Source organism: Pezoporus flaviventris, unplaced genomic scaffold, assembly GCF_033815535.1.
Source record: "Pezoporus flaviventris isolate CSIRO_AGI_PZ_B2104156 unplaced genomic scaffold, CSIRO_AGI_Pfla_v1 ptg000002l, whole genome shotgun sequence".
In the NCBI taxonomy this organism is placed as follows: domain Eukaryota; kingdom Metazoa; phylum Chordata; class Aves; order Psittaciformes; family Psittacidae; genus Pezoporus; species Pezoporus flaviventris.
In genome coordinates this window covers 76,028,060-76,053,401 of record NW_026892550.1, presented here as the reverse complement: position 1 = coordinate 76,053,401, position 25,342 = coordinate 76,028,060, and the positions used below count along the sequence as shown (strand labels likewise).

Here is a 25,342-nt window from a genome sequence, read left to right as displayed (position 1 = left end):
TGCTGGTTTTGCGACAGCAGAGATCTCAGTACACCAAGCATACACTTTGAGGCTAAGTCCTCACAAATTAATGAAACAAGAAAACACCCTAGCCCAATTATAACCTACACTACCTTTATGCACTGACAACTAAAAACTGTAAATTTTCTACTGCTATTAAGACTCTCTTTTGTATCTCTTCATAATAAGCCAAGGTATGATCACCTTCCCTTTTTCTGCTAAGTAAGAAGAAATGAAGTAGAAGACATAAAAGTTTTTCTTCATGCCAGGGTGGAAACTCTGATGAAGAAGGATAAAGCTGTACATTTGAAAGATACAAAAATGCTTAGAAAACATGAATGGAATAAAGTTAAGGCACTGAACTGTAATTCAGGAGATGGATTTAAAACATTCCCCTGACATAAACCTCTAACACTGTAAGATAAAATTATTAAAGTATCCTAAATAAAACTCTCATTTGAGCCATTTCCTTGTTCCTGTATTGAGCACAACCACAAACCTTCTACTGAACAAATGAATCTGTTAACAGAATGTACTTCATGGACACAACACCATGGTCCATAGTACTGCGGTGAAGGTTTTCCCAGAAGAAAAGATACCAAGCCCATAAGCAGCCACTGTACAAGCCGTGCAGTTAAAGATGAAAAACCAAATGTGGCATCATAACAGGAAAGAGAACAAACGCATAAAGACAAAATTCTCAACCCAAAATTAAAATTAATCAGTATGTATTTATAGCCTGCAGTACAGAAGGCATTAAACAAATTTTTAACCAGAAGGTGACTGTTTCAAAGTTACCTCACTCAAAAGCAAGAAACACCTATAAATGTTCCCATTATAGGGAAAAGATATACAGGATCTGACAATATACCATGAACAAATCTCTCCTTGCTCACTTTGCCCATGGCATCAGGTGATCCCATCACACTCTTCTCCTTGGAACCATGCTTTCCAACTCTTCTATGCCATAATAAACACAGGAGTAAAGTCCTACTATCTGTGCCACGGTCCTTCTTAGTGAGCTCACCCACACAACAGAGTACCACTACCCCACAGGGAAGATAGTAGAACTGCAGTTTTCAGCACAGGAAGAGCATGCAAATATACAAAGCAGAGATTTTAATTACGGGCCCAGAGATGGGTTGTTTGGTTTTGTCAGGATTTTTCCCCTCAGTCACTCTGTTACGCAGTTTTCCACAAGTATTATAAAAGGATTCCCATACGAAAATTAAAAAAAAAAAAAAAAAAAAATCACAAGCTGTCTGTCATCCCTTTGAACTGCAAAATGCTTTCTACAGGCAGATGGGTCCGAATACTGTCTTCAGCTGGTGAAGGTGGTGCATACTATTTCCAGAACATGGGAATTCTGCATTTTACAGCAGCCAAGCTGTGAGCTCCCTGATCCACCAGGATGCATGGCAACCTCTGCATCTCAACCTAACAGTCAAAACAGAGAACATCAACGGCTTGTCAATGCTTTTTCACAGCGAGATCAGTGAACCATAGCTGAGCCAAAATAAATCCTGTGAAAATTTTCACCACATTCATTTTTGACAGGACATGGAGGAGCACCTAGTTGTCTAATATTGTTAAAGCTACCGTTTACATATGTCTGTGTATACATATACACAAACACACACACATATATATATTTACAGCCTTCTAAAGCTGTAGGGGTAATCTAACACTCAGAATTTCCAGATTTTATTTCACAGTCACATGTGTTCTTGCGTATAACACCAGCTACATTTTTATATGGCAGATTATCCAAACAGCTACATTTACCTAAGGAGATGGTCACTAACTAGGAAAATACCTCACATTGGATGTAGCTTGAGTGAATCTAATGCCTTCCAGTAGTATAAAAAAGGATGGGGTGGAATGAATATTTGTTCTTCACACTACGTGGAAGCTACATTAAGAATATGTATTCACTGATGTAGAAAAATACGAGCAACCTATCCTGAATTTCCACCAAAACCAGTGCAATTTGTGGCATTAAAAGATGTTGAACCACACTGCAACACTCATGAAAATGCCTGGCAGTCTTCCCTACCTCCCTGTACACTCAGCCTCTCCTAGAAAAGACAGCTGTTCTGTATGCACACACAAATGATCATACAAGATGAACCTGGTTTTTTTTTGCCAGTTTCTTTTCTACTAACCCAGGAAATCTGCAGGTGCACTCTTTCCAACAGTGATGCTGTGGCAGAGAGATTCTTACCAGCATCTGAAAGTCAGAATGACTAAACAGTAGTTTTCCTTTCTGTTGTAAGACAACTTACAGAAGATCAATGCCACTCCCTAATGTATACGTTAAACAGGTTCAGCAGTTCTGGGTTTGGATTTTTGGTTGGTTGGGTATTTTTAGATCAGGTCCTCATCCTGTGACATGTTAAATGCAGGCAAAACTCTGCCCACACTGATGTGTTCCTCCCCTGCAGCCAGAAGAGCTCTGTAAGCATGGATTTCCTCAAGCACTTATCTCACTAGTAGACTGTGGATGTAAAATTATAGTTACACATACATGACTATCCCTCTTTCACAGGGTGTATGGTCAGGACAGATCTACAAGTTGGAGGTTAAACCAACCAGGATATTTTACAGAGAGTTACAAATGGGCACATATTTCACTATTTAGAGACACTTTTCTGAGAATATGGAAGTTGACAAGTATTAAAGAGCATTGTGGTTGGCAAGGTTTCAAATTTCTGTTACAAATTGGATCTTCCCTGTCCTTTCTCAAAAGAGCTCAAAAAAGTATTTTCAACACAGTTTTGCATACACCAGTGGAGAAAAGAATTCTATGGACAAGTAGCACAACACAGAAAAGATGTTAGCAAATGTGGAGAACACTGAAAACATCTACATTTTCCAAAAGTTCTTTTATTACCCTGAGCCCTAGAACTGAAAATTACATGTACAGTGAAGATTCTAAAGTCCATTTACAGTTCTACCAACCCAACAAAGCTGACAATGGCCCAGACCAAATAAAACTGCACTTACTTAAATGGTCCCAGATGGTTTCATTGCCCTGTATCATAAAGGGTTTGGCCAAAGACCTCCTTTAAAACTGGTTTATTTAGAAGATCTTGGCAAAATCTAGCAACTTACTACTTTAGGAAAAGAGAACTGCACATCTTGGAAGCTACTCATTGCTGAGTACTACCTTTCTCGCACACTCCCAGTTGGACAGCTGCAGGAGTGCTGCTGCCAGCCCCAGCTTCCCAAGCCCTTTGCCTGGGGCAATCAGTGTGCGTGAAGCCATGTGCAATTTACTCATATAGCAGCTGCATTGGCTAAGATGTTCTGGAGCAAGAGTATGCAACACTGTCACTAAGGAAGAGGGAAAGCAAAGGTCATAGTGGGGAAGGAAAGGGACAGAAACTCATTAGTTAAAAAACAACAAAACAGAGAGATAAAGAGAGAACAGGAGCTTAGACAAGGGAGGATAAGGCACAAGGGTGCAGGAGAATGAGGCAAATTCCTGCGCCTTAAGTAGGTGGAATTTGAGATGTATTAGCCAAATGGATTCATAAAATCCTCATTTTCCTACTTCTCCACAAGGAAATTGGAAATCTAACCACTACATCACAGAAAACCTGAAACAAAAGCCAACCCTCAGATCCTGGCTTTGGATACACCTACACAGTAAATAAAGGTATGATTAAAGCCTATGCTATACTTCCACTATAATCTACTTATTAAAGATCCATATGAACAGTCTTCAGTGCACTAAAACCATGAGTAACCAGCCACGGTCAGAATCACACAAAATTCAGGTCAGAATTCAGCCCCTACCTAGTCCAGGCTCCTGCTCAAGGGGCTCCATAGCTTCACATGGAAAATCCTGCTGTTTGCTACCACCAAATGCACATGCTATATCAAAGCTCACAAGGGTTAACCCATATTTCCTGCTGTCACACATGTAAGGCATAACAACAGTGCCCCACACACATGCAGAGGCTGCTTTCATGCTCTGCAGAGTTTTCGCACCACAACAAAATGCTGCTCCCTGGGTAGCATCACATAACCTGGATATCCCCTTTCAGTACCTACACTCTCCCCTGCAGGACACCACATACCACCCCAAATACCCCAAGACAAAATGCCAGCATCACTACACCACCTATAATCTTCACACACAGCTCTTTGTTGTTCTGCCTCTCACTTAAACAGCCTGCTTCAAACAGCAAGAAAGAGAAGCTCTTCCCATAACTCTAACTTCACTATGGACTTTCTGCAAGAATATGACATTAAAGACAACATTTTACCAACAGGACTCCGGGCTCAAAAACACTGATCAGCCAAGGCTTCAAGAGATTTTTTTGAGTCTGCGAACTTCTCAACAGCAAACACATACCCAGACCCTACAACTAACAGAGCAGCTCACAGACCCTGAAAAGGGCAGAGGAATCTGATGGTATTTCAACACATTTTCAGTAACATACAGACACTGCATTTGAACTAAAAAAGGTCATTAGCAAAACACCTCTAACTCAGTTTACAAGAAGGGAGAGTTTATGTACCCCCTGAAAAATCCCAGGCTGCACGTCTCTGGATCAATGACTAGTGTTACTGCAGTCTCTGCTGTGGAAAAGCTAAACCCCAGCCAAAGGCTCAGGGCCCATTTCCAACATATTTGCAGAGGCCCTGTAAGGAAAATCCTTCCATGAGGCCCCCAAATGACACCGTGGTGAAGCTGTTGCCCCAGCTCCCTATCACTCTTACTTTACTCCTGCACCTCCATGTCCACAGAAAAAAAAACAAAATAGGAACCATTTGCAGTCCTACTGATACAGAGGTGGACTGCCTCTGGAGTGAATATCAGAAATGCAAGGAAGTTCACAAAAAAGGGAGGGAAAATAAGAATCAACAATGCTTTGCTAAATGCAACACCCTACGACCAAATTCCCACTCCCACGTACTCCAGGGCTGATGCTGGCTGACTCCTTCATGCTTGGAGGCAATGTCTATTCCCAGCCAGGTGTCCAAGCAAGACACACAGTTGAGTGTGCTTTCTCCACACCTAACACAATAAACCCTCCCAAACCCAAGGGCTGGCTCATCAAAGGTACACATGCATGTACATACACACACAGAAATTAATACCCCATTTTGGCATTTTCAGAGCCAAAGCTGCCTGCTGGGCCAGATCCAAACCCCGCCTGTGAGCTGGTGATGCCTACTGTAACTTATCTCAAGGAACTGGAAATATCTTTGGCTCGCCCTCTCCCACATCTAGTCTCTGACACTTTTCTCAAAGACATATTAAGCATACGAACATCTTCTGCTAACTGATAAGCTTTGCACTGACATATGAGGCAACCCCAGTCTTGAGACAGCAAACAGAAAACAGCTCTGCTCTCTTCCATACACTCATCGTAAAGCAACCTGTGCCATCGCCGCAGTTGAAGTACTCCTAAAACCCGGAACATGTGGAGAGAAAGGAGAAATAGATATGAAAACTGGCAAGCAAACCTCAGCAGGAGAGGTGGTCTTTAAATAAGCAAAAACCACAGAATAGCAACAAAAACAATCAAGCAAATGAAGTGTCACACTGAGAAATAATGAGTCACACTCCCGTACAAAGGCACAGTTCTTTGCTTTTGCGTGACAACATTGTAAGTGTATCTTTTTCCTTTTTGCCAGCCAGAGGCATAAAACCACTCACAGACAGACTTAAGGTCTTTAAAATGTAAACATCTACAACAAAAATACACACTTTGGAAAGAGGAACACTTCAGACAGTTCCGGTTACACTTAAAAGTAAATCCAGAATAATAACTTATCTAACTGTTTAAATATCAACCCACTAACCTCGTCTACCACATTAACATGGACATTTAAACATTTTTAGAGGTTCACATCATTTTAAGAAGTACAAATACCTAATACAATATTTTTTTTTTCCCTATTCAGGTTCTCCATCTGTTCTCATTTATATCTTGACCTTAATTCCTACAAATCTCCACCATCAGCTAACACATACCCATCAGACTGGGAATCCTCCCCAGGAAACACTGATGACCAAATACACACCATTCTCAAATGCTCCCTAGAAATTTCATTTAAAGGACAGTAAAGTCATCCTGCAGAAGATCAATTTCAGAGTAAGATGACATACAACATCTCTGGCAACAGTCTGGATTAGTGCTCCTTGCCCATTTGTCTAAGTGTAAAACACAATTACATTTCTCCATTTCACACAGCATGCATAAACCTGTTGATCAAACTTCATCAGGTCCTTTAACATTTAAAAGCACTAGAGTTTCCATATTCTGCTTACAAAACACAACTTGGGTTATTTTGTGCTGCTGAGTAAGTAAACGGTGATTGCTTGGCATTACACAAGGACTTCAAATGCCAGAAACTGCAAGTGCACCATCATATAAAATTCTTCTCAATTCCTAGCTGCCACACTGTTTACAATCTCCTTGTCACTGCAGACAAGCTGACTGAATCATTTACAGGCAAGAGGGAAAAAAAAAAGCAGAAAAAATTATTGACTTTATCAGAGAAGAGCTTCATTCATTACTGGATGCAGGTAATAAAGCCTGATCTCCAAGTTCCCAATACCTTTATCCTCAGTTCTTGATTCAGAACAAAATTTGAGGGTTTCCTCATCAAAACAACGAATATATGTTCACACATAGGACTTTTCCCAAAGGGCTTTTCTTAACAAGGGTAAGTAATCCATCATGTGTCTTTAAACTGCTTTCACTCCATTTAGTATTCCCTAAAGCAAATTGCAGAATAAACGCTTCCAGTTGTTCACCTCTGAAACAAAGCTGATGCAACTGTTTAGCCAACATAGTAACATCATTGACTAATATCAGAAGATGCATACAGACCCTGCAGAATTTCAGCTCTTCATGTTCACCATGCATTCACTAATCTCTTTGTAACTACAACCTGGTTTTCACTTGCAGCAAAATAAACATTTATGAAAACAGGGACACCCGAAGATGAGCCCAAAAGCATCACTTCCTAAAACAGAGAAGGTAAAAATTTATAAAATGTATTTTTAGTGCTCCTTCTTCACATACAACTCACACAACAGCTATTCAGTAATACATCGTATTTTAGGGCTGTAACTGATACCGGGGCAGTAACAGATTTGATGAGATGAAAGGAAAAGGTTGCCAGAACAGTGATAAGAAACTGCCAATCCATAGGCTTTATAAGCCTCAGTGTCACTGTTGGAAAGGAAAAGCTGGATTTTAGAAATGCCAAGAAGAATCAGCAAATTGGATTTCAACAGTCTAAAGCACAGTGGTGAAAGAGAAATTGTGTCAGGCATGCAGAGTGCCAGGGAGAAGGCAGAGAAGACAGAAGTAGGAAGAAATAACAAGCTGATAAGGAGGAGTTCCTACGAATTAAATTGCCCTTTAAAACTGATTGTTCTTAATCTGGCCAGAAGGTTCAGAGACAGAAATTGTGCTGGCTTTTTATTGTCTCTATCTCCAGTACCAAAGAAAGTTAATTAATCACTGAATCTTTAATCAATATTTTTGCAAAAAGTAAAAAATAATAGTAAAAATTCAAAATCCATACACACACACACAGAGTATTTCACTGGTGCCTGTCCACCTTGTTTAAATGCAAAAGCAATGCAAAGAGAACGTGCAGCCCAGAGACTTACTTCAACCCACATCTATTTTATCCCCTTCCATCAAGCTGAGTAACCACCCTATGCTGACATTTAAATAATGCATCCACAGAGGAACAGCATGAGCTGCAGTGAAGGACAACAGCTGTCAATCACTGCTGACCCAGAATAGTAGTGAATCAGTCTTCACAAAAAGGCTCTGATTTGCTTCTGAATGCAGCCTCACCTGAGCATTAAGAGTTCTTCTTTGTAAGAAACCAAATTCCCCTAACATCCAAAAATAAAATGCACTATGCATTCTTAGACTTTCCTTCAAATATTTGAGTAACACTTTTCACTTTTGCAGCTCCCTGTGATCACTCTGAGGAGGCAGACAGAATACACTGTAGGACCCAGCCTGTACTGGGGAGACAAGAACTTGGGTTTGTGAGACCACAGAGAGATGGATCAGGCTGTAGTCACTTCCCCAACCTCTAGCTCTTTGAATAAAATCCCAATGCTTATTCTGAATGCCTTGAAACCAAGCTAAGAAGGGACATGAGCACTTTCCTGACAACAAAAGACAAGAATTTACAATCTGCAGCTTGGAAGAACCTACCTGGCTTTCTGCTGTTTCAGCCACACCACCATTAGTACTAACTATGCTGGTTTAAATCTGTTTGCTGGTTTAAATCTCCACACCACTCCAGACTCCACAGCAAGAACACGTATCTAAAGCATGCCACGGCTACAAGCGACAGCAATCACAGCCTTACCTGATGCCACATCGAATCAGCAGGCAGGCCAGACATCTCTCACTCCTACCAGCATTTTTTCCTAATATAGTATCACATAGACAACATGGATCCATCCTACTAGAGCTTTATCACTGAAATTCAGTCTTATTTTGAGGCACCTTGCTCTGCTTTCCGATGTCAAAGAGTAACAGTTTAGAGTAACAGTTTATAATCACAGGTACTACCTCAAGCACAGAAAGGCTGAACACTCTGGAAGACATCACTTCTTGAAGCAGTTAAAGCAAGCAGAAGGTTGGGACTGAAATAAATTAAAACTGACAACATGGGGCAGTTCTGTAGACCTCTTCAGCTATGAGGAATTCCTGCATTTCTAAGGACACAAACACAGTATGTCTTTTCCTCTATTTTCCCAAGTGAACTACATTGCCATCAGCAAAACATCCACAGTGACTCTGTAAACATCTGTAAAACCACAAAATGAATCCTTCGTACTTACATATTCAGAGGGATCGCCAGGCCCACATTTAGCTGTTCTTCCCACTTGCCCTATTACACCGAATCCATATACTATTTCCCAGACACTACTCAGCCCAACAAGTCTGTGCAGCATGATACCCAGGTGATTTCTAAGCAGAGATGACGGTCTTTGCCCATACATCCTCTATATGGTCCTCACCAGCTGCTTCTCCACACTAAAAGTGCTCTTATTTTTGTATCCATCTATGTAGCCACAGGTATCAACAGGACCTCATGGAGTATTGCACAAACTACTCTACAGGTGTGGTCCTCTACATCCAGAAACCTCAATCTCATTATTGGTCTTCCCAGAGTTGTGGGACTGTATTAACACTAATTGTCATATGATCCCAAAATGACTCTTCTAACCTGAAATGTAACATAGGTAACAACCACACGGACTCTCTCTGTTCATCCTCTTCGAGTCATCCATCAAGGAAGACTGTATCTTGTCCTGCCTTCTAATAGATGAGGTGGTTCAGGATGTAGTACCACAAGACAGGCAGTGACAATTGAGCTGATGGTAGCTGATGCTGCCTTTATTGGCAAAAATATACCACCACAGAATGGCAACACAATGTCTAATAAAACACATAAAGCACAGTAAGTTTGCAGATGGACATCAGGTCAGCCTGAGATTAGAAAGAGAAGAGACTGAAAGCATTTTCAAGCTGTATCCCAGTTGGTATCTATCCTTGATTTTACAAAACACATCATCTGGCGGTATTTCATAGCCATGAGTATCAGAATTCTGTAACTTTCACATTCCAGCTGGAATGCTAGCGATTGCTGTTTTCCAAGATCTGCTGAAGTCTCACCAGAAGGTAAGAGGCAAGCTAACAAGCTCCACAGCACAAGAACATAACTTCATCACATGAGAACTGCAAATGTCTATGGAGTCTAGTTCCTATTTCACCCATCCCTAGTACCCTTAGTGTCTTTCTCCTTTGAATCACTCAAGCGATGTGGTTTCAAGCTCTCAAAGTCAGCCATGAGTGATAGGTTCATAAAGCATAACTCAACCAGAAGTGCACCATGACAGTTTCTGCAAGACAATCTCCACCCAGTTTTGTAGACATCATCTTGTTTATACTCTCAGACGATTGTATCAGACTGCAGTCAAAATCTGGCCCTACCCTGAGCAAACAAAAAGCTACATAAGATAATAATCCTGAAATGCCACCAGTACCCCAGAGAGTCACTCCTTAAATATTTTTATTGAGAAGTCAGGAGGCAGCAGAAGCAGCAGACAGGAACTCAATTTACCCATATATTGTCACAAAACTCCCTGCTGAAAATGACAAATGACGATGAGTTGTTTTATTTTGAAACGCTCGGTCTTAAACAGAAACTAATAAAAATAAAGGTTATTAATTCTCCATCAGAATTGAAATGCAATCTCACTGCTAACTTTCAGGCTTCAAAAGCCATGCCACAAACATTTCTAATAGCAGCTGGCATAGAGACTCAATTCAGAGATTTCACGCAAGTATGGGCTTTTTTCAGTAGCAGCAACTTCAGCATTCTCAGGATAAACTTTGCTTCAAAACCGGATTGTGTTAAGGTTATACAGTCCATTTTGTTTTTACTAAATAATTGCACTTAACATGCTGGCACTGACAGTCAAAGAGTTGCATTGCTTCTTGGCTTATTAACCAATTTGGTATAATCAATCACCTCTCAAGTATTTTGAGCCAACAGATGGCCAGTGATCCCAAGGCAACACTCCTAAAACTGCTAAAAACCATAATAATCTAAACGCAAATTTCAGTCATCTCTTACAAATACAGTCTCTTCTCTCTTTCACATCAGAAGTTATGGATGGATTCATGGATTTAGTTCAACCTCTTTGAACAAATGAGGAAACATGATAAAATGTTTTCCTGGGAAATAAGAAAGGAAGAAAAAGGTAGAAAATATTAAGCTCAGAGAAAAACTCTCAAAGAAACTCTTGTTACATGTTTCACTTCACTGTTAGCAACTTTCAGTATATGAAAACACTGAATAATTCTTTTTCAAAACTGCTTGCCATGTATGTAATTTGGGGGAGTTGTGTAAAGCTTACAGAAAACATCACTGGAAAGATTATAATTTAAGATTCAGGTTGAGATTTTGATTAACTAAAAGGCAATTAAATAGAATTCTGCCCAAAAATCCAGAAGGTCCCTTTTCTTTTAACAAATACAATAGATGTATGTATTCTGTGGAAACTAAACACAAGAGCAGCACATTTTTCTGGGGCTTATCTGTGAGCACCTTTTGAATTCTGTGACTGTTAATTCTACTTCTGAAACAGGTGCTATGTTTCTTCTTGCCCATTTAACTGTCTGTGCACTTGGCACCTCTCTTGGAATCCAAACCTGCTTTTATTACAGCAGATCAATCTGAATCAACTTTTAAAACTCTTTAGTAATATACATCCAACACACTTAAACAAACAGAAGAGAACCCATGGGTTTCAACTAACTGCAATTTAATCTCTTCATCTATCATGTCAAAAGAAATTGTTATCTTAAAAAACATTACTAACATGGCTCACCTTCTGTAAAATGCTTTCAAATATATTTCTACCACAGGATAAACTTTTTCTTAGAACCAACTGCATAAATTTCAACCATTTCTTAGCTAAATAAAACCCACTATCAGCCACCTGATCTCATTCTTTTGATGAACAATTCAGGAACATGTGGCTCCATTTTACCAAGATGATAACTAAGAACCTTTGTTCTGACTTCACTAAATCTCTTACATGCACCACTGCAGGTTTTAACCAAACATTTTAACCTGCCCACGTAAGGGGGGCAGAAAGACAGCTTTTTCAAGAGTCCAAATTTATGTGACTTTCTCCATAATTTCACTGTATGCTGTGAAACTACTGTACGTTATGCATATTTGCCTTATTCATTCAACTGTGGCTGTGCAAGGGCTTTTTTCTGTAAACAGGAGTATGTAAGTATCTACAAGAGTTCCTGATTTCTAAAGCCTGTGAGAAGGTTTAAGGGCTAAATCCTGCCCTCTAGTGTACCTACGGATGGTGGTGCCCTGGGAACCTTCCGCACTCTCCCAACAGCCACTTCCGAACAGGGCAGAAAACAGCTGGGAGAGACAGGACAGTTCACTGCCCACCAGAAACATTTTGTATTTGCCTTGCTCCATGTTCAGAATGTACCCACTACTCGGTCACACACCTCTGGGGTGGGTAAGGCTCACTAAAATCGGGGTAAGAGGATTAGCAGACACAATGACAAATGTGACAGCATCTTCCCCTGTACAGCACCACTCAGTGTGCCCGGCCAACACAGGTGATCTGTCCCTCATTTCATCAATTTACCCTGCTGGACCACACACAAAACAGTATTTCTATAACAAAATAAGCAGAAGATGCAACGGAAGCACATTTTCAACTTTTTTTTTAAACAGGGGCCCTCTGCTACCTCATTCCCTAAACCAGCTACATCTGATAGCCAGGAGGAATTTGTGTGTTGACCATGTTGTAGAAAATTAGTATTTGGCAAACCAGTTAAGTAAGGTCTATGCAACAGATCAAAAGTAATGTAAAAATAGTCTGTTTTCAGGCACATCCGCAGAACACCAAAATAGGAGAAATCTTCCAAGTCCTAAGTAACTTAAGCACCTATTAAAAAAAAAGAAAAATAGGCACCAGGTACTGAACCTTCATAATAAAGCACTTCCTGACATTTGCTCAAAGTTGTCTTTCTCAGGATCACAGGCAGTTTTCTTCCATTAGCAGGAACAGCAATCAGATTTCTATCTTCTTGACTAAGCTATATGTTCTAAAAGTCTGTATATACTTCAGTACTGCCTTTTCAAAACTTTTACAGCATAAGCATTTAAATGTTGTGTATGATTCAAGTAAAAATCACAACGTTAACAACTACTTACGAAAGAGACATTCTTAAGAAGGAATTTTCCTGGACCAGTATTAACCCATTTTACATTTTCTTCAGATACTTGTGGAAGAGTAGTCAGGTACTAAGCAGGAAGAAGACATTTCAGACATCTGCAGGCTTGATAAAAGCTCTCGCTGCTGAATCCTTCCCAAGTGACAGACTACGTAGCCTTGTCACCTCATTAAAGAGTGGACAAGAAAGGCTTGGGATTCCTCGGACGCCTTGGTTTATGCTCACCATGAAATAAAGCTGCTTGAGAAATTATGGAAATATATAAATGCCAACGATCCTCAGCCAGGCAAACTGTGAAGGGAACCAGCTGTGCTATGAGACATTCATTAAAACATATGGATAAATGCTCCCTTTCCATTTCCCTTGCTTTTCCCCTTCACTGGCACTGTAACCTCTTTGAGGCAAACACCTCTGGACAGTTTCTAAAAATCTTTCCAAGAAGACTGTTCTCTGTACGTTTTCCAGGGCAAAAATCAGAAATTGCTGATCAACAACAACAACGATGACAAAAAGACAGACGTGGGGTTTTTTTGTTTTGCTTTAAACAGCAAACTCTAAGAACGCAACTTCTGTTCCTTGTTTGTCCACAACATACCTCTTCAAGGGAAGAAAATAACAGAAGTCCCCAGGGTGTGTCCAAAGGGGCACTTCACTGAAGTCACTGTACAACACACATCAGATGTGGCAATACTGACCATGTAAAACGTATTGTCCTAGTTTATAGCTGTGTGAATCATAAGATTCCAACCCTCCAGCACACAGAATGCCAACTTCAATTCCCAATTTCACTAACAACACATTTACAAATAAGCCAAGGTGAATGGGGTGAGTGTAAAACAGTCAAAACTCTCGATGCCATGACATAAAACAGACCACACAGCTCGAACAAGCCGTCCCCTAATACTAGAGGCAGAAGGGAGCAGAGTAAGAAAGAAAATGGATCATGGAGGTCTGTTTACAGTATTAGACTTTGGTCTAAAACAGAAGCAGGTAGTCATTTGCCTTCTAAAATAACAACTTTCTGAAAAGTAAAAATTAGGATGTGCTAATCAAATGCTGCTTTATATAATTAATTCATAAGAATAGCAGCTACCACAAGAATCTCTCCTAACTGTCCTTGAATTAGATTTCTAAACCAAAATCCCTGCAGCCATTATATTTCTTTTCCCACAACCATCTTACAAAACTTTTTACTTAATTAAGATCACCATGAGTTATTTGAGGTATTTTCTTTGTTAATTTCTTTTTTAAAGTCTTCTCACGTAGTCCCAGATTTATTGCCATCTGCCATGCCAACGTGACCTGCCAGGCATACCACAAGATTTCACAGGGACTTCCACAGAGCAGCACTCACCAGGTCAGGGTTCAGCATCGCGCAGATTCGTATCAAATGACGTATTAACAACAAAGATGCTAAGGATGTGAACCGTGTAATACCATATCAATGTGCCTTGCTGACGTTTCAAGCACTGATTTCTCTACTTCTCAGAAATAAGAGTTCTTCCAGGAAAAAAAAAAAAAAGAAGGAAGGGGGGGGGGGGAACCAAAACAAACCCCCAAACAACAAACCAAGAGCTGTCTGATAATGGGAAAAGGAGAGCATGACAGCAGGGGATAAGGGAGCAGCTCAGGCACAGTAGCACTCCGAGGTACACTTGCCAGAAGCGAATCCCTCCAGCCCTATCAACCTTACAAACTGCTCTTTTAAAACACAGGGATTTTCTGGGGATGACCAGACAGTGCTAACCTGATGGGTGCCCAAGGAACTCCCCAGCAGCAGACTCTCTGCAGAACAGGACAGAAGCTGAATCAGTTATTTATAACTTGGGTTTTCTTTACCTGTTGCCACAATCCACTCAAGATGAAAAAGGGTAGGAAAAAGAGAGGGGCTTCAGAAAGAAAAGTGCCAAAGGAAAGGAAGAATTCTAGGGATCAGACAATACTGAGAAGGCAGAGAATATAAAGTACAGAGACAATATGGAGAGCTGGAAAGAAATTACAGCAAAAATAAAGCTATAGAGCAAACCAGAGAAACTTGAAAGGAAAAGAGTGAGGCAGTACCACCAACACCAGAAAGATTTTCAAACATAATTCCCTACTGGGAAAGCAACATAAGAAATCAGTTCAAAAAATTCTAGCACTGATAAGGCTTAACAGGAAGAGAAAAACATATTAGATGGGTTCAAGAACATAAAATTAGTACTAGCTTTCCTGGCAGAAATATAATAATAATAATAATTCAAAAAAAAAGCTAAAGGGTGGAAGATGACTATGGGGGAGCTCTATAATGAAAAAAGACAACAACAATAAACCACTCAAGGTGGCTTGACCCAGTCAGGTGAGTGCAGAACATGCACCACGACTAGCATTTTTCACCGCAAAAAGCAGAGTGCAGAATGAGGCAAGAACCTGATATCCCTGGCAATGTCCAGAGTCAGCATCACACTTGTATGTCCTCAATCCCTTTGGAGCAAATTTCCAGCATATTTTCATAGCTACTTCTAGGAGCAAGATGACACATTTGCTGAACTAGTAAGAGTTATTCCCTGTAAGAATTCCCACATTCCCAAATACAAAAGGGGAAATCAAGCTGATTATACTACTGCACACTTTCCAGCACAGACGTGATCCTGCACAGTAACTGACTGGTATGTGTAAAAACCAAACCACTTACCTATATAGTAAATTAACACTTTGCTTTAGGCACAACATTTGTAAAGTCCATATGCAACAATATACTGCCTTGTATTGGCAATGTATTTTGTTACTACTCGCACAACATCAACTATGCTTCCCTTTAAACCAGTATGTTTAGGACTAAGTCTGAAAGCTTCCTATAACTTTTCCTAAGAATACTCATTGGCCCAATAAAGGATGCAAACTTCCACAAAATATACTGTTCCACATATATCTTCAGCCCATCATAGCTACAATATTTCTACCAAAGAGTCACAAAATAAAACACCCTCAGAATGAATCCCAACTTGGCAATACTGTTATTTGGGAACAATCTGTTACAGTATTTCTGTGGAATCCTTGGAAAAAGCTTCTTTGTAAATGGCAAGTATCCAAAGCAGAAAGTAATATTTAAGAACCTTTGGTCTGTCTTCTCACTTCCTTCTCATATTCTGACTTCAGTCCCATCTGCGCATCTATCATTCAGAGCAAAACAAAGAATTACAGTAAGACATTTCACCTGCTCTTTAGGCCAAGTGCCTGCAGGCAGGCCACTGCCTGGTCGAGGTGCAGGCATTGTACAACAAGAAGTTTTCTCAAACCGGGACTCTCATTGGTCTATCTGATAGACAGCGATACAGCAACTCCTTGTACCAGTTTTGAAGGAAATAGCTCATAAGCACTTCAAAAGCCTGCTGCTACATCCACAAAAACTCCATGCTGAGTACTTTCAAAGTATTCTGAGGCCTGCAAAAAGGAATTCTGCTCTTGGGAGAAGGAAGAACCTGTGTTTGTAGAAGCAACCTGCCCCACTCTCTCTGCGAGAGCGCCTGTGGCGGAGCGGGCACCGCATAGGCCAACTTGGGTCACAGACCCTTGGACCACACTAACCACTCAACCCATGGGATGTGTTCCTAGCTCGGAGCCACTTTGTCACTCAAAAGATCAGGTATTAGGGGACAAACTGCTTCTGCTGGAACCCTTAGGGTTTCTTTTATCTGTATTTTGTCTGCTACTAACTAAGTTTAAATCAAACCAAAACAAACAAACAAACAAAAAACACCAAACACAACATGCAGTGTTTTAAGCCCAAAAGGTGTTTTGACAGTACTTTGTTATAAACTCGACTTCCTTTAACAGATTTAAACCTCCGTTCCTAAAAGTACTTGTACGTTAAGAGTACTCCTATTCATGAGGACCCACCCACACTGGGAATAAACTAACTTCTGCCTTTATGCCATTAACATCCTTATTAGAGACGCATAAAGCTGCTGAGTGCCATTACACACATTTAAGAGCCATGCAAACCAATTCAGACACTTTCAAGCACCTGAGCAAACCTCTGTGTGTTTGATAAGCTCTATACCGCGGCAGGTTGAAAGAGTTTGCACAGGGACATCCACCCGGTGTCGATGTGGTGGTACCCGACCACGGGAAGCCCGGCACGATCTGGAACCACCGCCGTCGGTACACGCCTGTATGTACATACGCACAAACCGCATGCCCGCGCATAGGCACGTTTATTTATATGTTACCATACGCGTGTTTGCGCACGCTTTCTAAGCACAGCTCGTTGCCGATGCGTCAGCAGAGCGAGACGGCCCGGCGGAACACTCACTGTGAGGGTCGCTCTTCTCCCGGACGCCGTCCACCCGGCCGTCGGGATTGATGCGCAGGAAAAAGCCGCCGTTCTTGCAGTAAAGCCGTTTGGGGTCCTTGAAGTGCCCGGGGGGAAAGGCGCCACTGCCCCCGTCGTCGGGCAGCGCCGGCAGGGTGGTGATGCTCCCCGTCGCCGCCATGCGCCGGGCGCCGGCGGTTCCCCGCCGCCCTGGACCCCCGCCGCCTCCCGCCGCCAGCCCCGGGCGGCCTCGCCCCGTACCGCGGCTGTCCAGCCTCGCCTCGCCTCGCCTCGCCTCGCCTCGCCTCGCCTCGCCTCGCCGCCGCCCGCCCCGAGCCCTGCCCGGCGCGGCCGAGGGTCCCGTCCCGTCCGGTCTGCGGGAACTGCGCAACGGCGCTGCCGGCCGGCGGGAGGGAGGGAAAGTGAGGAAGGCGGGCGGGCAGAGCTGACCGCGCCACGGACAGGCTCCCCGGCGGCACCGAGCTGCCCCCGCAGCCGCCCCGCCCCCGGCTGCCCTCCCCCCGGCGCCGGGGGCCGCTCCCTGCCGGTGGCGGGTCGGCGGGAGCGGAGCGGCCCGAAGGGAAGAGCGGGGCCAACTGCGACCGGGGTCTGACTGAGGAGCCCCGTGTGCGCCGGGCGGCAGCGGGTCCTGGCGCCGGACCGGGCTGTCCCGGGAGCAGAGCGGGGCCGGGAAACCCCAGCAGGAATCGCAGAGCTTCTTTCCGTGAGAGCGCATCGGCTCCCGCCGCCGACCACTCCGGCAGCGCTGGAGACGTGTTGCGACAAAAGTACGATTCAAGGCCGGACATCTTCTCCTCGGGCTTATAAATAACACGGCTGGAGAGTGAGTTTAACCAGAAGTTACGTGGCCTTTGTATCGTATTAAACCGTTTAAATCACAACATAACGAAATGTGTGTTGGCCTGTTCAAATCCACGCGCCCACCGTTTAATTTCTGTGCATTTACTGGAGAGAAACTAGTTCTGCTCCCATGCAACAGCCGCAAACTGATCGACTGGTATCTATAAAGAGCAACATGTGGAAATTCTGGCACCACCCTTCTAACAACAGCTCTAGTATTTCTAAACCAAATGCATACGTCGGTTATAAAGCATATTGACCTAGCAAATACATTTTGTGCCTAAGGCTGACAAAACGGCAGGAGAAGATCTGTTTTCAAACGCCTACTTTATGCTCCGTCTCATGCCTAACGGGACTGTTCTCACCTGGATCTTGGGGACCAGTTCGACTTCAAAGGCAGCACAAGCGGCCCTGGATAATCTCAACTGGGACAGCTAACGATGGTCTTTTCACTTCACAATGCCGACACACAGCAACTCGCAGACAGAAACAAACACCAAAGCCAAACACACTGTCTGGAATTTGTAATTTGTAATATTCTTTCTGCTAAATTTTGTTGCCGATCAACTTCCCTTCGCAACTCTGACCCCTTGCAAGTCATAAATTGTAATTTTTAGCAGAATCGGTTACACTGCTTCCCACACCCTCACTCCAGAGGCTTAATCATGATGAACGGAGTACGCAGATCACACCCCAGCCTAGCCCAGGGCAGACGCAGGTTCACCCCCTTCAGTCCCCTCGCAGCACCAGGGGCACGGCCAAGTGCCTGCCATCCTTCCCCATGCATGGGGATTTCAGCCCCATTGTTGACGAGCATGCCCCCCCCTCTCCTTACTTTCTCCAGCTTCTTGCCGCTCATCCACTTACAGCACTTTCTGCTATTTCTCCCGGAAATCCCACCATGATCACTGAGAGTTTTGGACAGTCACAGCCAACACTGAAGACACCCCCCCTTGTTTCATCTTGCTCTTCTTCTGCAACAGAAGCTGCATTCAGGGCATTTTGTGTCTTTCCACCATAGTGTCTTCCGCAGTACTTGCCTCTTTCTTGGAAGACAGATGAAAGGAAGATGAATGTAAAATGAGGTAGATGAAGGCAGGGGGTGAAAATGCCATTCTTAAACCTGTAAGAGGGTGTTTATTTTTTAAACAACAACAACAAAAAAAAACCAAAACAAAAAAAAAACAAACAAACAAAAAACCCCCACAACTTTTCTAACAACTAAACATCCATAGTTTCACTCAACCATTTCTGTAACTCTGTCTTCCCCTGCAAGCATAGCAGACTGCTCACAGCCCTCACATATCAAACCCTGAGCACTGTCCTGGGAAATCATGTTTCAGCATCTCATAGGTCAGCGCTCCAACTTCTGGAAAGAGGAACATGGCTAACAGGGCAGGAGTGAGCCCCTGAACCCCTGTTTCAATGAGCACAGCCTTGGCCAGCTGGAAGCCCTGTCATTGAGCTGCCTGCAGCTTGAACAAGAGGTTTCACAGAGCAGCACCATGATATTCCCAAGTATTCTGAGCCCTGGTCCCCACAATGGGGCCCAGTGGAATGGTGGCAGTGTGGGTAAGACAATTCGCTCAAACTCCTTATCAAATGATCCTCATGAAAGTGGCTAAGTAAAATTATGGGACTTGAGAGCTCTTTAGAAACTTGACATTGAAGCTTGTATGTGTGAGGCCTAGAAATAAAACAACAGAGCTAGAACAGAAGGTCATATTCCCTAGTTATCTGCACTTGCCTGAAGATCTGCCAATTTTCTTTTTTTCTTTTTTAAAATACATTTTCCTTTCTCTTCTTCAAATAGAAAACAGACAAGTTTTTGTTTTCTCCATTCTACTTTCCTCTGCACTCCAACTTCTGAATATGGTCATTAGTATTCCTCTTAACATGGACTGAAGCAATTTTGGCAGTTGCATTTTCCTTTCTTGTGTCCCTGACCACGTTATCCCTACCACCACCCCTGCTCAACTCAGATGTTGCACACAATTACACCCATACAGTTACTTCCCCTCCACCCAAACCATAAATTATCCCTGCTTCCAACCCCCTTCCAAGCCTTCTCCTGGCCTGTGTAAAGCATATTCCATGTTAAAATACCTTAAAACCAACCTTCCTTCTACTTCAAAAACAAATCTTACAGACCTCCTCTCTAACCTGTTCCATTAACCTAAATTATCTAGCTTTTTGCGTTTGTCTTGCATTATTTTGTAACTAGCTAGATTTTTTAATAGAGTCATAGCATATCTTGGGTTGGAAGGGACCCGTAAGGATTATTAGGTCCATCTCCCTGCTCCTTGTGGGAATTAGCTCACCTCTTAGAGAGAAAAACCTGTTTTATCCACTGATGCTCTAGTACTTTGGGGTCATACTGAACACAGGGCACTTTGTAAACAAAGCAGGCACTCCATTCTGATGGTAGATAACTGTGGACTATCTGTATGTGCAAACATCACTTTCATTCCATGTATAATTCTGACCTTTCTAGAGACACTCAGTAGCATTGTACTCAGAACATCTGGAAAACGAAACAAAGCAAAACAAAATACAACCAAACCTAAAATATATAATTAGCCTGGTTACAGAAAAACCTTCAACATGCAAGACTAATTTTTGAGATATTTCAAATTAAGAGTAACAAACTCCATCAGCTCCATCAGTTTTCAATTTTTAATCCAAAGTGCAAGAATCCAGCCTACAACTTTCACAGGCTTTTCAGCAGTTACTATTACAAATCTTGCCATACAACAACCCCCCCCAAAAGTCAATCCCCTTTCATGAAAGCTGTTTTCAGAGATGGTTCAGCTATATGTCCTTGACAGTTTGCTAGCACTACATCTCCATGCTGTGTTTGGTCACACAATCATGACGATGATGTTTGAAAAGCTAAATTAATCTGAAGACCTGATTTAATGTGAAAACAAACAAACAGAAAGCCCTTATTTGAAATGTAATTAAAACTACAGGAAAGCACACATCTGTGGCTCATCCATCTTCCCACCATTAAGACACATCAGCAGTTGGTTTGTCTCACTATGGCAGCAGGAAATGCTTCCAACTATTAGAAATGTAACATCAACCCAGGCCTCCAGTCCATCACTGTACTTCTTGATTCTTTGGGCTTCTTGGCTTCCCAGTCCCTCTCTTTGGTGCATATCCAACTAACGATTAGCCCAAGAGAGATGGATAAGCTGTGTTTCTCTTCAAGATTTTCCTGTGTTGTCTAGTGCTCAGCTAGCAGTGGAAAAAAGTCCCTCTCACTTTACCAGCATATATCAATGTTGAATGCTTCTCACTAAATTCTCAAGATATTCACTTGTCAAAGGAAATGTCCCCCATAGACTTTGGCACTCATGGCCAAATCTTCTGTAAGCATTTTTGACTTCAGTGTTGTGCTAGCAGTCAGGCGACTGGTTATAGGAACGCAGGAGCTGCCAGGCAGCCAGTAACACCCTACTGGGGAGCACCGGATCAGAGCTGGGAATAGCCTTCATGTCGTCTGTCCTCACACTGTGCCTCATTCAGGGTAAGCCCCATGCTCTCCAAAATGATATATGCCAACATGACACCACACAAACCTTATATTCAGCCAAGATTTAGGTAGGCTTCTCTGATAGTGGGTTGCAGTTCTTCTAATTCAGTCTTACTTGCTTAATCCTTAGTGTTAGGGAAGGCTACTTCTCCACCCAATAACCCTACAGGAAGAGAGGCTTGCAAAGTGAGAGAAAGGCAATTTTGTGAAAAACAGAGTTGTACTGGAGTTGCAAAGGGGAAAGAGCATTCTCTCTCTTTTTCTTCTAGCTTTCTGGATGTTACAATTTTCTGTTCTACATGTCTCCCGCAGCTTAGAAAAATAAATCACAAGATACACATGATGTGGATTGCCCTTGAATGTCCACCTCAGTGCTCCCTTCAAGAGGAGAATAACCTGGATGTGAGAGAAGGGCTCTTGTGCAGGAAGTCCAGGCAGACATCTGGATGGATGAAATATGGTATCTTAACCTTTTAGTGAATTATGAATATATGAGATTACATGCTTTGGAATACTACTTAACTTTAGAAACATTTATTTCCTTCAAAGTCTAAGTATGCATTTAAGAATTCAGTAGCCATTTATTCCCCAGAATTCTTAGTTCTTTCACCATCAACCTCTTTCATTAGATATTTATATCCTGAGTTAATATTCATAGGCTCACTCAGGAACTTAAATGCATGTTTCAGCTGCTTTGTATAATGGAAACACACAGCCACAAATCAGTCTATAACAGCCTGAATTTTCCTTCTAAATAATAGTTACTGTAGGAAGCAGTCTCAATTTTTGCTCGTCTACTTTTGTAAGTGCAGTTTATGAGAAAAAGTTTCTGTACTTTAAGCATCAATGCATATTGTTAAGTGTCTGAGAAAGTCTTGCATGGCCACTTTTTAAAAACAATCTCTAACAGAAGTTTAGCTTTTCATTTATCTTTCAGGTTACTTTATCCCACTTTATATATATATATTTTTTTCTTTTTAACAAAAGCTTATTTCTTCCTTTTTTCCTGGTACAGATAATAGAAAGAAATCAAATCAACATTAGAAAAAATATCTCCTCTGTATTATAAACATTTTCTAGTCTCCATTCCAGTTCAGAAGAGTACTCTTTTCCTATAAAGCATCAGTGGACACTTGTTTAGGTCTTTCTAACATAAAATTTTCTGAATATAGGCTTAATCAATATGAAAACAGATCACCAAAGTGTTGTTTTGGGTCGTCTTTACAAATGGTTGATGCTGGAAACATAACAGCCAAGGATGACTGAACATAAGAGAACTAACAATCCAGTGAGGCTTAAATTGGAATGAAATCAAATTTGTTATGGTCCAAAATGATTGCACTTGGAAAAAGAATTGAATTGTCTAGAAGCAGAGACAGCTATTGCAGATGTATGAGATACAGTAGTGACCTCAACTTATGAGAAACAAGAAATAGTGTTCCTAGTATAAATATTTATGGATGTTAGAGTTCAGAATTAGCAAAATCACCACTCTCCTCTCTGATGCATATATAGACACACAGACACACTCTCTCTCTGTATCCAAATTATATAGATTAATATTGATAAATTAGCAAAATTACTCCAGGCTAAGAAAATAAACAATGTCAGTATGAAGATTGATGATATTAATAAAAAATATATATAAATATTCTGAAATCAAACATCATGAGCCCAAAGAGTTGAGTTAATATTGGATTTCAAAGAAATCCAAATTTACTAAGGTAAGAGATTCCTTAGTGAGCGCAGTCATAAAACCATGGTTTTTTCTCACAGCACCACATTATAAATGTAAGATCATGATTTAGGTATTTATCTCTCCTGCTGCCATGCCACTTGGAAGGCTAATGGCTGAAAATGTCAATGGTCCAGCTGTCCTTCCTAGCTCCAGGGTAGTGGTGGTCAAGCTGCCCCAGCATGGGCTCTGCATCAAGGCAGTTTAAAGATCTTCGTGTGAAGTCAGTAGTCCTGTCAGTTGTCCCAAAGTAACTTATCCTCTGCTTATGACTAAAACCACATTTCAGTTTCATGATACCACTACAGGTAAAGCTGTTGCTCTTGCACTGGAAATGCTTGGACACACACTAGGAAATTATAGGGAGATCTTTTTCCCTATAGTGGGGGGAAAACCAGTGCTTGTTAGGCAGACACAAAAATGCAGCCAATGTCTGTACGTGTTACTGTTATTTAGGAAACCCATTAACCCATTTGAACAGAGCACATACAAACTTTTAAGAAGTGGATTTTTACATAACACAGAATGGCTGAGGTTGGAAGGCAGCTCTGGGGATCATCTGGTCCACCCCCCCTGCTCAAGCAGGGCCACCAAGAGCCCACTGCAACAAGTCTACATGCAACAATTCTAAGCATTTCCACATCAACTGCAAACCACTCCCAATCAAAAATTGTCTCTCTTGCTCTGTTACACTGCCTAGCAAGTGTAACAGAAATATTAGAAGATCTGTTGCAGATCTTCTTTATCCTCTTTTAAGTTAGGCTCTTGTCTTGTAGGAGCCATAAGATCTGTAACTTCCATACGGGCTAATTCTGGAGAATGCTAAATTATTCACAGGACTGCAACTGGTAATTAAAGTATAGGTGTTGGTGAGGAAAATACTCTTTCCATTCACTGCTATGTTACAGCACAAGGCCAGGCTAACTTCATGGAGGAATATAATATAGCAAAGACAGATTATTCCCAAGGAACAAAAGTTACCACATCATGCAGCTTTCATCATTTCACATTTAAGGGCAAGGAAAGATGAGATCAGGGAGATGTTACAAAGAAAAATAAAAGGAATGTTTTTTACTGCATCACAAATTTAGTTTCTACCAGTTGCTCAACCAATATCTTGCTCTGCATTATTTCTGTAAAATATGTTAGCTGGTAATTAGAAAATAGTAAAAATAAATAAATAATAATAAAAAAAACTACAAAACCAAAACAAACCCAAAACGCTCTCTCTCAATAAAAATCTGTGCTGATAGTATTCCAGAAGGAATGTCACAACCACTCTCCCATCTGTTTTCTCTTTGTTTCAGGATGGTTTCCATGGATCCCCAAACCTAGGCCCCACTGTAGGGTCCCCAGAGCATAACACCATGTAGCAGCAGGTCACAGACCGACCATCACATGCAGAACACAAAGAAAATTCCAGTTGCACAGTCAACATGTTAAACCTCTTGCAAACAGTTTACTGTACAGGATATCAGCACACTAGTATTTGAGGAAGGAGAGACAGGCCCTGGAAAGCTATGAGAAGCACAAAAAAATTACGCAGTCCCTTGTGCTGTATTAGCTTTAAGTTCCTTGGAGGGAGAACTATCCCAAATGAGTTTGAGGCAGCATTTAGTGCTGTCATGGATATAGCTGTTATTGTTCCACCACACCTCAGTACATCCACCCATGGGACAACTGGCATAGGTGGAACACTTTCTGCAGTTCTCTCCTTTCTCAGCCATTACACCATAAGTTTACCATTACTGCACATGAACCTACATCTCCTACATTATCTGACGTTACAAGTACTGTAAGTGCAACTTAAGCCAAATGGCTCTTGTGAAATCTTGTTTGTTTCTTGGAGAGATGCTTAGTGCATTTATTCATGGCAGTTTAAAAAACTGTAATCCACTGTCCATGTGCCAAAATAGAATGCTATCTGCCAAAAAATTGCTTTCCCAACACTGTCCAGGATATTATCTCAAAACTGACCTACAATAATTAATACAGCATCTGGGAAGTTAAAATTGCTCAGTGATCTGTCTTTCTTTTTCTATGCAAAAGCAGTACTCATTACACGATAATCACTATTTAGTTCACATTTGTTTTTTCCCCTCAGGAAAAATTAAGAGACTGAATGC

General features: G+C 41.6%; 1 protein-coding gene across 1 annotated transcript in view; it reads right to left on the bottom strand.

Annotated features, from left to right (window-relative positions):
- Window positions 1-17,332, bottom strand: part of FGF2 (fibroblast growth factor 2) — a 29,570-nt gene extending 12,238 nt beyond the window's left edge. The window contains exon 1 of the mRNA XM_061444307.1: window positions 17,083-17,332. Within this exon, the coding sequence (XP_061300291.1) occupies window positions 17,083-17,263 (181 nt within the window). The 5' untranslated portion in view covers window positions 17,264-17,332. The remainder of the gene's footprint in view (window positions 1-17,082) is intronic.
- Window positions 17,333-25,342: the final 8,010 nt, after the last annotated feature.